This window comes from Gobius niger (genome assembly GCF_951799975.1).
Source record: "Gobius niger genome assembly, chromosome: 13".
In the NCBI taxonomy this organism is placed as follows: Eukaryota; Metazoa; Chordata; class Actinopteri; order Gobiiformes; family Gobiidae; genus Gobius; species Gobius niger.
Genome location: NC_136864.1, coordinates 31295283 through 31313225, shown reverse-complemented (window position 1 = coordinate 31313225; position 17943 = coordinate 31295283). Strand labels below are relative to the sequence as shown.

The 17943-nt window shown below is 43.7% G+C and overlaps 1 protein-coding gene across 5 annotated transcripts in view; it reads left to right on the top strand.

Moving 5' to 3' along the window:
• Positions 1–17943, top strand: part of efr3a (EFR3 homolog A) — an 86489-nt gene that overhangs the window by 41830 nt on the left and 26716 nt on the right. For all 5 annotated transcript variants that reach the window (XM_079570122.1, XM_079570121.1, XM_079570120.1 and 2 more), the window contains exons 6-8: positions 7301–7422; positions 11101–11250; positions 13354–13494. In XM_079570122.1, coding sequence (XP_079426248.1) covers positions 7301–7422; positions 11101–11250; positions 13354–13494 — 413 coding nt within the window. The remainder of the gene's footprint in view (positions 1–7300; positions 7423–11100; positions 11251–13353; positions 13495–17943) is intronic.

Genomic DNA, 17943 nt, shown 5'->3' with positions numbered 1-17943 from the left:
TTATTTAGTGAACATAATGTCCTCTGCTGTAGTGCCGCTAGCTCAGGGATAGGGCTGGGTTACAGTTTTTTCAATACCACTCTTTTGATGATACGTAGTTTTCGATATTATACCTGAACGACACCTATACTGAAATATGTGTCATGTAGAACCAGAAAAGAGAACAATATTGTGTGGTTGATCTGCAAATATACAACATCGGGTTTATCTCCAATGTCAAGAAATGTGTGAAAAATGGGAGACATTGTAGCAAAAAATAAAGAAGAATTGTGAACTTCAGCGACTGGGACTTCATCGGGGATAGGAGGTAGGATTGATGTTTATTTAATGTTTTTTTCCAAACTGGTTTAAACTCTAGGACCTGGCAACAAGAGTGGAGCTAATTCTGTTTTCTAATCAGACAATTGGCCTGAGACACAGACAGATAATGTCATTTACACAGGGCTGTGCAATTAATCAAAATTCAATTACAATTTCGATTATTACACTAAACGATTACAACACCAGCATACTTTCTTGGCAAAGCAGACCTGCATTATTTCATGGCTCATGCTTTTGCCTGACATAAAAACAAACAGCTCTGTGTGATGATGTCATCAGGCCACGCTGCTCAGTTTACTTGTGCAGGTGTGAGGGCTGGCCAGCAGGGGGCAGGTGTGAGACCTCTCCTTAATCGAGGCAAACTGGAAATCATTTGTACTTTTATGACTGGTCAGAAAACAGAAAATATTCAGCATAGTTTTTTCACTGATAATTATATAAATAAATAAAATAAAGACATTTTTTAAATTACCAATCGTCGTGAACTTTTTCAATAATCGATTCGTTGTTTCCAGCCCTTTGTAGGTCACACGCCAAACACTTTTCACGTTTCTAAACAGTACGCTTGATGACTGCCAACATTCGGATCAATATGGTAACTCCAGTTATGTTCTTTGATCTTCATCTTGTCTACTAATCCCCCTGGTGAATTCCACCGAGGTCGCATATTACTTGAGTATCTTTGAGTCATAGGTAGCTCTCTGACGTTTTTGTTGTGGATAAAAAAGCGTGTGCAAGACCCTGCACTAGCTTCTCTACAGTGCACAAGCTGCTAATGAAACCAGCCTGATGCCGTGGTCGGGCCTTGAGTGACAATGATCCTCAAATAATCCACTTCACGCTTGAACCTGATTTATTTCACCACTTTTGTTTTGTCAGTTTGATGACTAAATGAACTACTCATTTTAGTTCTGGAATAATGCAGTTTTCCTGTGTTTGTTGTTCATATCCGTCCTCTCTCAGATGTTTCTGTGAACTCCTCTATACTGAATCAATAACTGCAGCTTTTATCAGAGAAATGTGTTTGTGGTGGAGTGGTTTTGAGACATTTGGCAGTGTCACTGTGCAGTTTGGAGGTGTGTGTCACACACAGTCCTCCGGGAGAGTCAAGACTAAAAATAGTCTGCCATTTACAACATGCATCATTTATTAGCTTAATTAGAATGCACTGTTTCATGTTAATAACTCAGCGGTGGCTGCTCTGTTTACCACTGCCTCTGGAAGCACTTATTTATTCATAAAGGAATGTACACAGTCACATACAGGCGACCGACCAACAAATGGTTCACAGCTGGTTTATTAAAAAAAATGAATGAATTGTGCCCGCCTCTTTCATGGCCGTATCTACCATTGAGGTCCGGACCTTGATAAGATTTTAGCTTTTTTTAAAGCATTGAATCCATTACTGTGCAAAAGAATGTTGTGAACACACGCTTATACAGGCGGAAGAGCCTTCTTATTCAGACGTGGATGAGCTGGTTCTGGATCTAAATGTGTCCACTGTAAAAGCGAACCTCAAGAGCCGCTTCGGACCCGAGTGTAAAACTCTGCGGAGACTGAGGGCGCGTCTGCGGCTGCGTCAGCCCTCGCTACAACAGCAGCGCCTTTAACCAGAGTTTGATCTTTACTCTGTGTCATAGAGAGAGAGGAGCCTGTGCACACGGCATCTACCTGATTGTAGTCTTCGATTTGCAACAGTTTTCCTTTCATTCTGATCAGAGGAGCGAGAGGAAGAGCCGTGTCTGCGGCCGTGTCATTGCCTCCTCTGCCGCTCGACCTCTGGCTCACAGACTTTTCATTTACGAGCTGATGCGTGGCGGCCGCTGTAGTGGCACGTGCGAAGACTGTAATGTCCTGCGTATAAATTATCTTCGCTTTAATGAGAGCTTAAACCAGCGCATTCACATTTTAACAGTGGTTTGACACTATACAACCAAGGCACAGAGGGGGCAGGGCCAGAGCGCAGAGTCCAAACCAGTGTCTGATGTTCAGAATGAACTGATACTGGGACAAAGCAAATCATTCAGCTTTACCCATTCAAAAAATAATTAATATTTTAGTATTTATTTAGGACAACATATTCTTAGTTATAGTCTATCACTCAAATGAGTGGAGTTGAGTTGGACACCTGCTTGAGTTCACTGTAACAATGGATGAAATAGATATTTTGTTATGTATGATATTCATAGTGTCAGAGTAGAGTGTGTGCGACTCATCAGTCAAAGCTTCAGGGGGGGCACAGCCCCAAAACGTTTGGGAACCACTGGCCCAGGCGAAAAAGAGCTGCAGATGCCCCGCCTCAGGGTGACAGCAAAAAAGAGAGGGAGACAGAAGAGGGAGAAAGTGCAGGGCGTGTCCATGGCGTCTCAATAAAGTTTATTTCAAAATGTGCTTTGACAAATCTGGGGTTGACGTGTCACACTGGGTTTGGAACATAATCCTGTCTAGTCTCACTCAGTCCGGTCCTTAATAGTCCTGGTTTAGTCCTAGTCTCACTCAGTCCGGTCCTTAATAGTCCTGGTTTAGTCCTAGTCTCACTCAGTCCGGTCCTTAATAGTCCTGGTTTAGTCCTAGTCTCACTCAGTCCAGTCCTTAATAGTCCTGGTTTAGTCCTAGTCTCACTCAATCCAGTCCTTAATAGTCCTGGTTTAGTCCTAGTCTCACTCAGTCCAGTCCTTAATAGTCCTGGTTTAGTCCTAGTCTCACTCAGTCCAGTCCTTAATAGTCCTGGTTTAGTCCTAGTCTCACTCAGTCCAGTCCTTAATAGTCCTGGTTTAGTCCTAGTCTCACTCAGTCCGGTCCTTAATAGTCCTGGTTTAGTCCTAGTCTCACTCAGTCCGGTCCTTAATAGTCCTGGTTTAGTCCTAGTCTCACTCAGTCCGGTCCTTAATAGTCCTGGTTTAGTTCTAGTCTCACTCAGTCCGGTCCTTAATAGTCCTGGTTTAGTCCTAGTCTCACTCAGTCCAGGTCTAGACATGTTGTTGGTTTTGAAATAGCTGTTTAATTAAAGCTTTATATTAAATATAAAGTGCATTTTTTTATCTGAGAGTGAGTGAGCCTGACTGGGAAGTGCTGTTATTTAGTAAATAAAGCTGTAATATACAGGAAAATAATAATAAGGCATTCGTCTTGTATCTCGCTTTTCAGATGCTCAAAAGTTGCTTTACAATCTTGTGCATTCATTCACTCCATACTCAGTGGTGGTAAGCTACTATTGTAGCCACAGCTGCCCTGGGGTAGACTGACGGAAGCGAAGCAACCAGTCTGCACCATCAGCCTATCCGACCACCACCAACCACTCACTACATTCACCCAGGCCGGCAGAGCTGTTTTTTCCTACAAGCAGATTACACAAGTTGCGTAGGGCCCCCGCAGCCGCAAGGGCCTCGCATCTCAGTCAAATGACGGTGTTGTTTCTCAGATTAGTGAGCACGGTGTTACATCTACAGGCTGTCTGACAGGCAGCTCACTCACTCTCCGCCTACTTTGCCACATACAACACAGAAATGTGAGAGACCGGCCTTCCTCCGTCACTCCCAACGAGTGAGCGTCTTCACTCGGTCTGTCTCCCGGTGTTCGCCTCGCCTCATACTCGCATCCTGCGCTGCTTTCTCCCGTCTCCAGGCCCGGGCGCTGCTCGCCTAATCGGACCGGGGGCTCGGACCTGGGCTGCACCAGCCACACACTCATTTAAACTATTTTCTTGATGTTTCGAGTGTCAGGCCTGTAGTTCGGTGAATAGAAGACAGAAAAAGCCGTTGTATTTGACTCAAATGGGAGCCTACTTTCAGTAACTCTAGTTCTCAGAATGTGCTTGGTCTAAAACTAATTATTATAGGCTAATTCTCAGTGGTATGATAAAAATATAACAGGTGCAGGTTTCAGTTAGTTTGAAGTCAGTGGTTCCCAAACGGGGTCAGGGACCGGAGATGAGAGAATGTGACCATTTACCATTTAAAAAAGTGGGGGAAATAGACTAAAACAAATTCCTGGGGGTGGCCACCCAGACCCCCCGGTTTAAAAAATTATCTGGACCTCACTAGTTTAAAATTCCTGGCTACGGCCCTGGCCCCTTTTCTCCTATCAGTCAGAAGTCAAAATTACATCGGTTACTACACGAAAACAAAGCGGTTTTCAGTCGGCAGAGAAACTCTGCAGTGTTGACATGTTGGTGCAAATGAACAGTGGACATTTTACACATATTCATCGACTAAACATCAGATTTTAGCAGCAAACATTTTCCCTCGTTCTCCGTTTAAATGAACGGACCTCACGCTCGACCGGAAGTGTTAGGACAACGGAAGTGCTGAGACAAAGCAAAAGGAGGCAAAAAGTGGGCGGGGCGGAATAAAGTGATTAGCCAATCCAAGATCACATTTACTAAAAAAATTAAATAATAAAAAAAGTTATCTTATTAAATAGGCTGTAGGCCTAAATATATGTAAGAAAAAGTTTATAAAATTAGACCACATTAAAAAAATTGTGTGCGGTAAAAAGAAGAAAGTGTGGATGTCTGGACCATGATCTGAACCAGTGAAAAGCAGCCGTGGTCAGCTCTGTGGACTCAATGCTGGAGCCAGGCGGGACTACGCTTCTCTAAGCCTGAGCAGAGTTTCCTCTGGGAGAGAACAGGTGCCCGGAGAGCAGGCAGCCCACCGGAACCTGACCGACCCGTGCAGACCGAAGACAGCCCTGCGACGGGACACCCTTCGATGAGAGTGCGCGGTCAGCAGACTCGGTTCCGCTGCTCAAACCCGGACCTTACAAACCCGGTCGGACTGAAGAAAGCTGTGGCGCTGTTGAAGGATTTGTTTGATGCCCGGGCTACTCGCATCACGGAATGCGGTCCACAGACTCGGAACATGAACCGGGGCCTCGCTCAGACCCAGGTGAGTCCCGGTGTCCCGGTACACGGAGCGGGAAGGCCATCCACACAAAGTGTGCGCTGTGCGCTCTTTTGTGTTAAAAAAAAACAAAACACCATGAACGTCTCTGGTCCGTTTCCCGGGTTCTAGTGTCTCTGGTCCGGCTGATAGAGCCTCTGCGCTCGGCCGGTGACGCGGAGGAGCATGTCCATGAATCACGGCCTTTTCATGGACCTGAGTCAATCCATGTGGAGGCACACATTTACTGAGCTGGCTGGATGTGGATATAGCCTTAATTAACCTTTTACCCCCCGCCTGAACCCAGCACATTTTCTCCAGTTAGGCTTTACCCAGATCTACAAGCATCTTGACGGGAGAGCAATTTGTGAAAAAGTGATTTCATTCACTTTTTGTGAGCAGCTTAAAAATTCAAATGAGAATAACTTTTCTGCACATTTCTTCATCAAAATTGCTGTTTCACTGAAATGAATGTTAATTATGCAACTCATGAACTTGCTGCTGATGTTACCCTTCTACATAAGTCATATTTTCAGAAGCATTAGAACCTGTCATATGCACTTTAATGTTCAACAATATTATTCCCATGTGGAACTCTCTCTTGTGGACCTCTTTTGTGTCTGTGAGTCGTCCAGCCAATAGCCCTGGTCATTGTCTCCAATCATCCCTCGGCACGGTCCATCAGCCGCTTAGTCCCGCGGTCAGCTGCAGATGTGTGGAAATGACCCCCGCTGATGGGCTGAGAGGGCTCTCCTGGCCCCTCTCAGACGGCAGGAAATTACAGGCTTCACAATGTGCCATTATTGAGAGCTCCAAAGGGCCCTTCACCACAGGGCCACTCCTGGGGCCTCCACAGATGATCCAAATCACCTGTCCAGCCAATATTCCTGACACCGGTGTAGAAAGAAATCTGCAAACAGAATATCTGCAAATATTGAACTTTGCGTTTGGATTGAACCTGACAAAGCCGCTCTGATTCAAAGGCATAGCAACAGCATAGCAACAGCATAGCAACAGCATAGCAACAGCATAGCAACAGAGCAAAACGAGTGGCAAGTCTGCAGTGTTGTTCTTTGATTTGCCACTCAATTTGACAATATTGAAGGTTCTGTTTATTAAAACCCTCTGTCTCTACGGTTATTAGATTTGCAAATGAATGAATAAAGATTTGTTTTAATCTGATATGCCGCACATCGTCCATAGAGGCACCGGGGAAACAGAGCAATGACAAATGTTTAAGTACACCACGTTCCAAATGATTATGCAAATTGTATTTCAGTGTCAAAAAGGTAAAAAAAAAACGTTTTTCAATGAAACTCATGGATGGTATTGTGTCAGTCTCAGACGCCTGTGATGATTAGTTGTCAGGTAAACCCAGTTAAGGGAAAATCTACTACTGAAAAAGGAAGTTCCACATTATTAAGCAGACCGTCATTTTCAAGCGATATGGGAAAGAAAAAGGATCTCTCTGCTGATGAAATAGTTGAATGCCTTGGTCTAGGTATGAAAACCGTCGATATTTCATGAAAGATTAAGCTTAATCATCGTACTGATAAGAGATTTGTGGCTGATTCAGACACACTCGTGTTTGTGTAGAAACTCTCCAAAAACTCACAAGTTTAAAGGATTTAAGAATTTTGAAGCTGCTCAAAGAAGGGCTTCTATGGTAAAATATAACTTGACTTGTTAAGATTTTTTTGATTGAAATGGCTTTATATTTCAGTAAATATGACCTCCTAATGCTGCAAATTCAACAAATGACCATCTTCAGTTAATTACAAGCTTTAAAATGTATTGAAACGATGAGATGCATAATAATTTTGGAGATTTTGAGTTTTTTACTATTTTTGAAAAAAATACTCATCACTGGGAGATTTTTTCAACTACATTTAATTGATCCTCTACCAATTAAAGACTTGAAAATTATGCTGACTCTCATTTGAGTTGACAATTTAGAAAATCAGAGAAAAATGTCATTTGCATAATAATTTGGAACGCGGTGTATGAATATAACAGCGTGGCCTGATTTGCATTAACTGTGTAGTCCTTACGGTTCTGTAAATGAACTAAACTGTCTTTTTGGCTTTGTTTTCTAGTTTGTGAAGTTTGCCAACATTGAAGAGGACACGCCTTCGTATCACAGACGCTATGACTTCTTTGTGTCGCAATTCAGCGCCATGTGCCACTCCACCCATGAGGACCCCGACACGCGCACCAGGTACGTCCACTCAGGCTGTAGGATCGAGTCAGGCTCCAGCCTTTTTAACAACAGCTGAGTTCAATACAAACTTTTTATGAGCATCAACATCACAACATCAGAAACTAGCTTCAGAATTTTCCCACGCTTCACCAGTGTTGTCAAATTATATTGATTTTGAATAGCCCAATATCAGCAGGAGTTGCTCACAGGGCTGCACAAAAGGATGACTGATTTACAAACAAGAGCAGTGTGGAAACCAGCAACAACAAAACAAATGTAATGACCAAATGAACAGTCAGCAGCAGATCTGGGGGTTCACAGTCGTATGCTCTAAAAATGTGCAGTCATTTTCAATGTGAACCTCGTGTTTGTAATAATGTTTGATGATAATATAGAGCGCGTTTCTTATGCCGCGTTCAGATCGGTCTGAACGCGATGGAGACAAACGCCAGGCGTTTCTCACTTGAATATTTGGGGTCACTCGCTTCTATCGCAGGGATTACTCACTCCTGTCGCCAGAGTAAATTCGCCTCCATAACATCTACTACGCCTGCGCAGTTCAATGACCAATTTATTTATTTTCTCCCTCCACATTCAGGGCCAAGTCCTGAACAGGCTGCTCTCGCTTATTTTGTTCAGATTATTGTTGTGAAAAGTAAAAGTTGTGTAGCTGATAAATATAAAACTTTGACTGTTCCGACTCCCTACTGTTGGCGCTTGTGTCTTCCCGCTTCCCCTCCTGCCTTCAGCGGACACTCAGCCACACACTCCCCGCTCTGCAGCCTCTGCTGATCTATTGCATTGTTGAGGGTACACAAAATTAGTTCTGCTGGTCAAAAATTGTTCATCACAATGCTATTGATTTGTTAACATGCCGTTAGCTGAAATTGACAGCTTGTATTCACTGTTAAATCACCTGTCATTTCCACTCCTGCCTGTACAGGGCACTCCAGACAAGCTTCTGATTCTCATCTTTTCCAAAATTTCTATTCTAGTTCTAAGTGTAAAACATTAGCACTGAGGAACCCAAACAAATGTTTCTAGGCCCCCAATATGGGAATTGCGCTGGTTACATTAAGAGTCAACCCACTTTGGTTCTGGCCAAGGTGTTTTTGATAAGGAAATAGTGTTACAACATGGCTAAAAGCTCCAAAAAGTCTGCATGATATAGGACCTTTACAATGTATTGGTCGGTAAAAGATAGGACATGGGAGAAGAATTTGTCATGTGTCCCACAAATGGGAACCAAATCACAAGTGTGTCTGGGGGAAACCGAGTCTCGAGTTCATGACTGAGGCCCTGGGCCTCTGGTTCCTGTAAATCCCAGAGGAGTTGAATAATGCATGAAAGAGAAAACCAGCTTTGAGTTTCTCGACTTATGCATTATTATTACAATTCATTTGAGCCGAGACACTGGAGGTGAAAACATGGCTTTTTCATGCAGTGGACAAGTTTTCTCCCTTAATATTTTAGTTTTAATGTCAGAATAAAACACTGACCATACTCTCCCGTTACGGTTTGTCCACTTGGGATTTTCTGAAAGTTTGGTATCTATGTAGTAAGGCATGGAATCCCTCCGGCAGCACCCTGTAATCCAAATATGGTCATTTCCATGTTTGTGCCCAGCCAGAAAAGTCCACAGAGAAATACACGCTCATGCGCTGACGACATAAAACTGCAGGGCCCGTTTTCATTCCACTCAACATCACAACACAACATCTCCCTTTTTGGAGCTCCATTTCCACTCTTGGAATTAATGTTATGTCTTATTCCTAGGTGGACTGATTGAGATTTATTTCACTAAGAACTAGCTAATTTGAAAGTAGTGTAAGGCATTCAACGTATCCACATTCCCCTCTGAAAAAAATCTTTGTTTCTAATATATCAACAAAATAAACCCATAATTTCAAACCTTCCTTTGTCCTTTGTCCTTATCAAATATATATTTCTGAATATTGTTTTTTTCCCGTTCACTTGCAGTGTGTCGCCTTAACCCTGTCCAGCTAACTCTGTCATTAAAGTGTGATTATGATTCACAGTAAAATGAATGAATCCTGACTTCTCTGTTGAACCCTCTGCAGAGCTGCCCCTCCGGCTCTTTCCGTCTATCTCCCCGTCCACCTGTGCGAGTGTGCGTCCTCGCTCTCTGAAGATAACATGCTTGTCAGGGGGGGGGCCCGGTGGAGGCGGCGTTCACCACGTCTGTCCTGTTCCATATTTAATGTGCTGCCTCCCCGCGGCGCCCTGCGAGGACTCTCACTGCGCGCCGGGCGAGTGTGAAGCGCGGCGCGGATCAAATGGACCGTGAATCTGAGCACATCTCACCTGAGCAGACGGCTCTGTTTAATGTGAGCTCTGCAGGAGGCGCGTCTCGCTTCACAACAGTGAAAGTAACTCCGCTATGAGCACGAGTAACACGGCTGACTCACATGCCTGTGCAGGGCAGCCAGCAACTGGCATTCAGCAACGGGCAATGGGGATTGATTTCAGAGAACGTGACTTAGATGACGTGAATCCAGGACTGACGCTTTACGTTGCTCCTCACATTAGGGCGGCATGGTGGCACAGTGGTTAGCGCTCGTGCTTCACAGTTAGAGGGTCACAGGTTCGATTCACACCTGGACGGGGCCTTTCTGTGTGGAGTTAGCATGTTCTCCCCATATCTGTGTAGGTTTCCCCTACCGCTAAAAACATGTACAATAGGTGAATCCTCCAGCCAGGTTTCTGACCATTAATCTGGCTCCACATAATTATAATAATAATGCATTGGTTTTATATAGCGTTTTTCTGGACACTCAAAGACGCTTTACATTGCATTATTTGTTCATTCCATACTTGGTTGTGGTAAGCTTCTATTTTAGCCACAGCTGCCCTGGAGTAGACTAACAGAAGCGAGGCAACCAGTCTGTGCCATCAGCCCCTCCGACCAACCACTCACTCACTCACTACATTCCCCAGGCTTCCTGGTGTTCCCAAACGGTCTCCCATCCAATTACTGACCAGGCCGTCCCCTGCTTAACCTCCGAGGTCTGGAGGAGCGGTCTGGCCACAGTCATAGCGACAGGTCCCCAGGAACAGCACGGCCGCTGCCCACTGCTCCCTACAGGTCGTCCAATGGCGATCGAGGGATGGGTTAAATACGAAATACATTTTGTTGTACAGTTGTGTATAATGACTAATAAAGCAACATACAATTAACCGGTTTTACAATTACCACAGTTCTAAAAGCTCATGGTAGATTCATTATAAGAATGCTAGGACCCACAGTAAACCGCTGTACGGTGCCACTCATCGGTGAAGGCTGAGGAAGCAGCCTAGTGTGAGGCCCTGTCCACACAAAGTCCAGGTCAGGACTAAACGTAAACATGTTTGATCAATCCAGCATATCATCCACACAAAACCAGTGTTTTGGGAGTCTGTAAACAACATTTTCCAAACCAGATCCCAAAGTGGAAAGATCTCAAAACGCCTTTTTTGTGGCTCCATCTTTCCGGCGTCTCCACAACTTTTACTAAAACAATGACATCACAGACCCAGTGTTGTGTCTGTTTTCCATAACCTACTGCCCTTATAATGAGTTTTATTCCACTCCTCGATGCTCCACAGCGGTGACAAGTAGAAAAACAGAGTTAGCCTCCTTCTTGTCAATTTATTCAAAATGTGTTGCAGCGGTCGTGACTCTTATGCTGTGTGCAGGATCCGTGTGGCGGGGATCAAGGGTCTGCAGGGCGTGGTCAGGAAGACGGTCAACGATGAGCTGCAGGCCATCATCTGGGAACCTCAGCACATGGACAAGCTCATCCCCTCCATGCTCTTCAACATGCAGGACAGCGAGGACATGGACAGGTACCGGCTCCTCATGTTTCCCCTCAGAGTGTGCCGATCAATATGTTTTAATAGACTGCTTTATCCGACAGACACCCAGACACTAGAATGTCACCAACATTTCCATGGCAAACAATCATATCATTGCTGTAGTGAACTTGTGTCCATTTTACCTTCTTCATTGCATTTATCTACATTGATTGTGGAACATTCAGCACACGTTATTAGTGGTTTATTTAGTACCACGTTCTTTAAAAATCATTATTAAAGGTCCCATTTGTAGTTTGAAATCCAATGCTACCTGCTGCTTACAGCTAACCATTGGAATGTTTAGGAATGCTAAGCTAAGGTTTGTAACAGTCCAATTGGAATTAGGGCGGAGCCAACATCAGTGTACAAAATCCCCATAAACACCCTCCTAAACTCAGTGGACTGCCTTCTCAGGAGAGCTGAAGCTGTCATATTAAAACCTATGGGACAGAGCCGTCCGGAGGGTAGCCCGGATATGGTTTGAATCCAGGCCATGCCTGGGGCTCCGTCCAGTGACAAAAAACTGTGGATGCTTTCACTATAATGAGAGCAATAAAAAGTAAGTCCATTTGAACAGTTTTAACCTTGAAGATGGAATCAAATGGATTAAGACTGGGATGGCATTGTGTATATATGCGAGTCAAGGTGGCTGACCGACCCAATGACCTGCTTTGACGACACAAGCCGGTCCCCAGCTGGATTCTTGAACCATATGTATTCAGTATTTAGTTTAGTACCTTTCCTTGTAACTGGTTTCCAACAATGCTTTAGTTTTCTTTAACTCTTTCCAAAGGTTGAGATCCAGATCTGGTCCACTGCTGCTGAGGGTGTCCCAGTGTGGAAGGATGGGTCAAATGCGGAGGATGTATTTCCCTATGGGGACAATACCTTAGCCCTGACCATAAAGCCGGGTAGAGCTCTTTTTCAGGCGGGTGGTGATCATTTCAAACACATCTTGATCTTTCAGTTTGTTCATTAGAAAATGCTGTATTGATTCAAAAGGGCTTCTTTTATATCACTTTCATTTAAACCCAGAGAGTCGTTTCTTGTCTTCCCTTCACCGTGTCTTCCACACACGCTCATGTTCCTCCCTCTAACCAGTGATAAGCTTTTAATTTCTGTGAATGCTGAGCGGGACCAACATAATTACATTCTTTTCCATGGAGAGCCACTGCCTGTGATGCATCTGCCTTTCCTCTGTGTGTAATTATCAAATAGTGACTATTATTAATAATGGAAGAGCACAGCTGTTTTATTCAGTTTGTGACAATGAGAAATGCATTCCTCTGAATAATTGGAGCAATTGGAGTATAATGAGCCAGTGTGAGGATTGACCAAATGGACCATTATCTTATTGTTTGTTTTAGAGCTGGGGGCTGCTTTAGCTTTCAGCTTATGATCTATTCAATATTGATTAACTCAGGTTTTGTGAATGGGTTAAGGTTTGCATATAATTTTTATTTGACTGTTAAACAAGACTCACAGGCATTTCAGAACAGATTTGAGTTAGTCTAAACTACAGGATTTAGGGAGGTACAATATATCCCTAAATGATCACAATCATAATAGTGGATGATGCCACACATGTCCTCTGTGGATCACACGCTTCAGCTACATTTACTTCACTGTCTAACGCTCGCTCCGAACGCCACACCGTCAGCTCCAGAGGCGACTGTTTCCAAAGTCAAGTGCAGCAGTTTGCTTGACCAAAGCACCGCTGTGGAGTGGACAGCCCTGACCAGTGTGAAAGCATCCATCCACATTTTCCTAATTCACCCCCATTTTAGTACTGTTTTAGTCTTGTTGGTATTTTAATTTTGTGTAAGCATACTGTGCTTTAGCACGGTGCAGCACTAGCAGGTTGTACATGTCTAATCCCAGTGTTTGACCTTAAGAGCTCATTTTATATCACTGATTTAAAGATCTTTAAAAAATGTACTTTTAAACTTCCAAACACAAGTGCCCTAGTAACTTACTGGGGCTCTGATCGCCATGGGATTAGTCCATTGTGTATGTTTTAGGTTGGTGTGAGAAGTGTGTTACCAGTGTTGGCCCGTTGTCGGGTGTTAACATCCGGCCTTGTGTGTGTTCCAGGCTGGGCCACCCCTCGTCCCCCTCTGCAGCGGTGCAGGAGTCCGAGGAGAACCCGGCGGCTCTGGCTGAGAGCTGCTTCAGAGAGCTGCTGGGGAGAGCCGCCTACGGCAACATGAACAACGCTGTTCGGCCTGTGCTCGTGTGAGTATCCTGGGAGTATCCCACATACAAGAGAAGCGGCTGTGGGATACAGGCTCATTATGTGGACACTATTATGCAAATATTATATTTTATTCAACGGTTGAAACTGTTCGGGACTTCTATAATTTTTTGTTGATCTTTGGGACAAAATGAGGCATTTCTGCAGAGCTGAGACCCTTTACTGTTCTTGTTCTTCTAGTTCTTTGCTGTTTAAGTCCCTTTACGTGCTTTCTAAGGAAAGGACCAGGCACTGTTTCAGCTCCTGCTCTGAGGCCAGTGTTTTCAGACCAAGAAAGCTTTTAAAGTAAATGTGCATCCCTGCATCTGGCAATTGCCTTTAAATATTTAAAATTGAGGAATAGCCAGAGGTGCTCACTGGATCTTAGGTGAAGTTAAGCACCAGGTGGTTCTCAGGAAACACGGGCAGAACAGCAGATAAATGTAGGAAAGGAGAAATCCGAGGCTTTATTCAACGGCCAACACACAATCCACCCACTGATTTAAAGGCTGTTTGACTCATCTTCTTCCATCTTGGATGGCAGCTCTTCTTTGCTCCGAAGCAGTAAAACTGTGTGAATCCTTGTATTTGCGTAAACTCAAAGCCTGCTCTTTGCATGCTGCATGCTATTATCCATGTAGCATGTTCAAATGTTTGCCATGCCAGCGGTGCAGCTGGTTGTTGTGCTGATGTCACACTCAGGCACAGGCATAGCAGATGTCACTGTGCCACTGTACTGCGGTATTTGTCAGAAATATATCCATAGTATTTAATAAATCACTACATCAATTAATTTATTTAAGATATTCATGTATTATATGATATGAAGATATACATTAAGATATTTAAAGAAACATGTAATGGATAGATAAATACTGATCTAATTTAGTTTTTTTCACAAGAACATAGTTAGAGTTCAAATGTTGATCTATCCACTTGTGTGATTTTTATCATTTCTCCCTATCGGAAATGAACACATAATGTGTCATAAGAAGAGGTAAATATTCCAGAACTGTTGCTGGGCAGCAATTCTGTACCTAAGGGCCATGAGTGAGTCCCAGTTCTATCCTTGGAATATGAAACACTTGCTTTCACTTTCATCTTTCCCCGTCTCTCCTTCTTAAATAGTCACTTTGCTGATGTAAACCTGTGACACCTCACACACCCAGACATTTCCGGATGAACACTTTCACCTTGACTGTTAGGCTGTACTTATATTTGAAGTATCTGCTTTTAGGACAAATAGTAAGAAAAGTCAATTAAAAGTGGACTGTTCCTAAAGTGTCCCTTGTGTCCTTTCGACTCTGCGTTGATGGCTGCAGTCTTCATGTTTATCCAGAACGGCGTTCCCTCCGGTGCTGCACAAACGGCCGTGACTTTAGAGTTTGAACACTTTGACTTTGCGCAGTTCTCTGTAATGCCGTTAGCGCCGCCGCAGGAAGGCTTACCGTGCTAATTGTAATAATTGTGTAGAAATGGGCTGGTGAATTCTCTGAGGAGGGTTCCCAGGCTGAAAACTCTGGCAGGGAGTGGATTTAAACGATTAAGCCCCACACTTCTTAAACTCAGCCTTTCAACTAGTGAAGTCCATCCTATTAGTTCCAAATATTTAATAGTCTGAGAAGTTGTTAAAGAATGGCATATGTTTATCGTCCCGTTAGACGTGGGGTTTGCGGCCTCTGGAGAGTGGGTAAATGAAGAAGGAAAGAGCAGAACATGGTCACAGAGACAGAGACTGTAACTGCAGCGAGAGGTCTCACTCTGACAAGACGATACTGCTCCTCTGAAACCTGGCAGGCAGATGTTGAACCATGACACAGATGTTTGGTCTGACGCTCACTGCTTCGAATTACGGCTGCGAACCGTACATTTCCAAAACTTTGATGGGAACTTTAGCTCGGAAATCTGTTTATTACTTGAATAAACAATTAGTGAACCATTAGTTACCCATTAATTATGTTTTTGAACTATAACATGCATGTCAGTGTGAGGCTCCATGTTGTCAGGTCAAAACCGAGCACAACTTTCCTAAATCGAAATTCTGATTAATCCTCTTTAAAATAAGCATTTGGAGGAGAAAAAGTAATCTGATTTTTGATTACTCCTTGACTTAGTTACTTTACTGATTACTTGGGCGTGTGGAGTTGCCTTGTGTACGAAATGAACGGTATGAATAAACATGCCATGCCATTACTTGATTACTACTTTTAATTACTTGATTTACTAAGTCACAGTCAGGATTGGCCGACCACACCTCCCCTGCCTCAACAGACAACAAACAGGTTTTCCAATACTCACTTTATTGGAAGTGCATTTTAACAGAGGCATCAACAATGCTGACACAAACTCATTGTTGTTAGCATGTGGGTCGTGAGCCGTTAATCTGATAACTGGTTTGGAAATAGCAACACATTCGATTATCTGTTTCCTGGAAAAAGTACTGTGATTAGAGTAATGCGTTACTCGGTGGCTTCACACTGTTATTGGTTACATTCACCAGAATATGTCAAACTGTGACCAATACTCAATACTGTACAAGGAGTGGGCGGGGCCTGTGTCTGACACAGAACAGACCTAAGTTACAGACTCCAAACAATATAATAAAACATGGACTGTTTGTCTGTTCAGTTTCCAAAAGCTTGTCTTTGTATCGGCCACAACTTAAAACAAGGCAAGGCACGTTTATTTGTATGGCACATTTCATGTACATGTACAACTCAATATGCCTCACAGCAACACCAGACACCCATATTTATTAGATTATATATTAAATATATATATTAAAATTTGTTAAAATACAATCAATTGCCATAGGCAGCAGTAAAAAGGCGTCCTTTCAGCCTGGACTTAAACATAGTCAGGATGCTTTTTCACGTCCTCACTGAGGCGGTTCCAGACTTGCGTGAAACTGAAACGCAGCCTCACCATGTTTGGTGGTGACTCTGGGAACCACCAGGAGTACCTCTCCCTGAGGTTCTCAGGGCCCGAGGTGGTTCATACGGCTCTAACATGTCAAAGATGTACTTTGGTGCCTGACCATGAAGAGACTAGTACACAAGCAGAGCTACTTTAAAGTCTATTCTCTGAGCAACAGGAAGCCAGTGCAGAGACCGGAGCACTGGACTAATATGGTCATGTTTCCTGGTTCTGGTCAGAACACTGTCCTCTTCAAAGCCCCGGTGATGGTGATTTCTTTCAGACCTTTCATCTCTGCTGTGATTGATATTTCAGTGTATAACTGTCATATATATCATACAATATCTTAACCCCCACCTTAACCAAGCACATTTCCTCCAACTTTACCCTAATCTAAAAGCTTCTCAGCTGGAGAGCTTACAATGTAACGCCTCATGTGAAAGCGAAAACTCATCTAAGCTTCTTCCTCACGTTTTAGTCATTTTTGGCGCGTTTTCATTCATTTGTGTTGTTTTTTTGTCACATTTTTGTCACATTTTCATTGCTTTTTTATTTTTATGTTTTGCAGACCTACTTAGAATGTGGGTCTGCAGCCCTGTCCTCAATCACACTCGCTCACTGACTCTGGGTGAACTATTTTAGAGCTGCTCCGCCCCCCGCTGGCCACCTGGGGCATTGCATTTCTTTACATTCCTCTTCACGTTCACACCGTGGTCGCCTCTGTTTCTCACCCTCTGAGAGACATAATGTGAGGTTGGACCAAACTCAGCTGTAGTTAAATGAAATATGTTTTTCCCTTACGCTTGATTTCGCAATAACCAATAACGGAACTGCGTAAGCGGGGGGCTGCCGCAGACAAAGGCGGCATTAGGTTCTATAAATAGCTGTGTGGGGTTAACAGGAGATCAGGCTGTGACGTGTGAACAGCAGCAGCCTCGCAGTGCAGCACCAGGCGCCTCCCAAACGCAGCTCTGCCAAAAGACCGTGCATGGGACATTTTTGGGAAGCGTCGGCGGTGCCGCAAAAGACCAACAAAAAAGTCACAACAATGAATGTGACGACGCTCAGATGAGGACGGGGACTGAGAACTTTGGGGATCTCCTGCATTGTTCTTTGTAGGACTCAATCAAACATTTGTCTTATTTGATCCAATGCTCATATTTGGGGTTGATGCACCTGCCGATACAGAACACTATTCTGAGAGCACGGTGTGAATAAAAACAGCTTACAATATGTAGTCTTTCATGTGTGTGCTCAGATACAGATGTGTGCTTGCTCAAAACATGATATTATTAATCGTGAGTATTTAAAGTAGTTGCAAGTTGGTCATTTTATGCTCACTACTGCCACCTCAGGTCTTACACGTAACTGCAGTCTCTATATTTAGCCGAAGTAACAACTTTCTGAGTGACAATGCAGGATTTTCGAGGCAGTTGTGGTGAACAGGTCTGAGCTCATTCTACACATTAGGACATGGCTGGAACATGTAGGGGGAGGAAAATACTACGTATAGTCCCTTTAAAGGAACAGGCCAC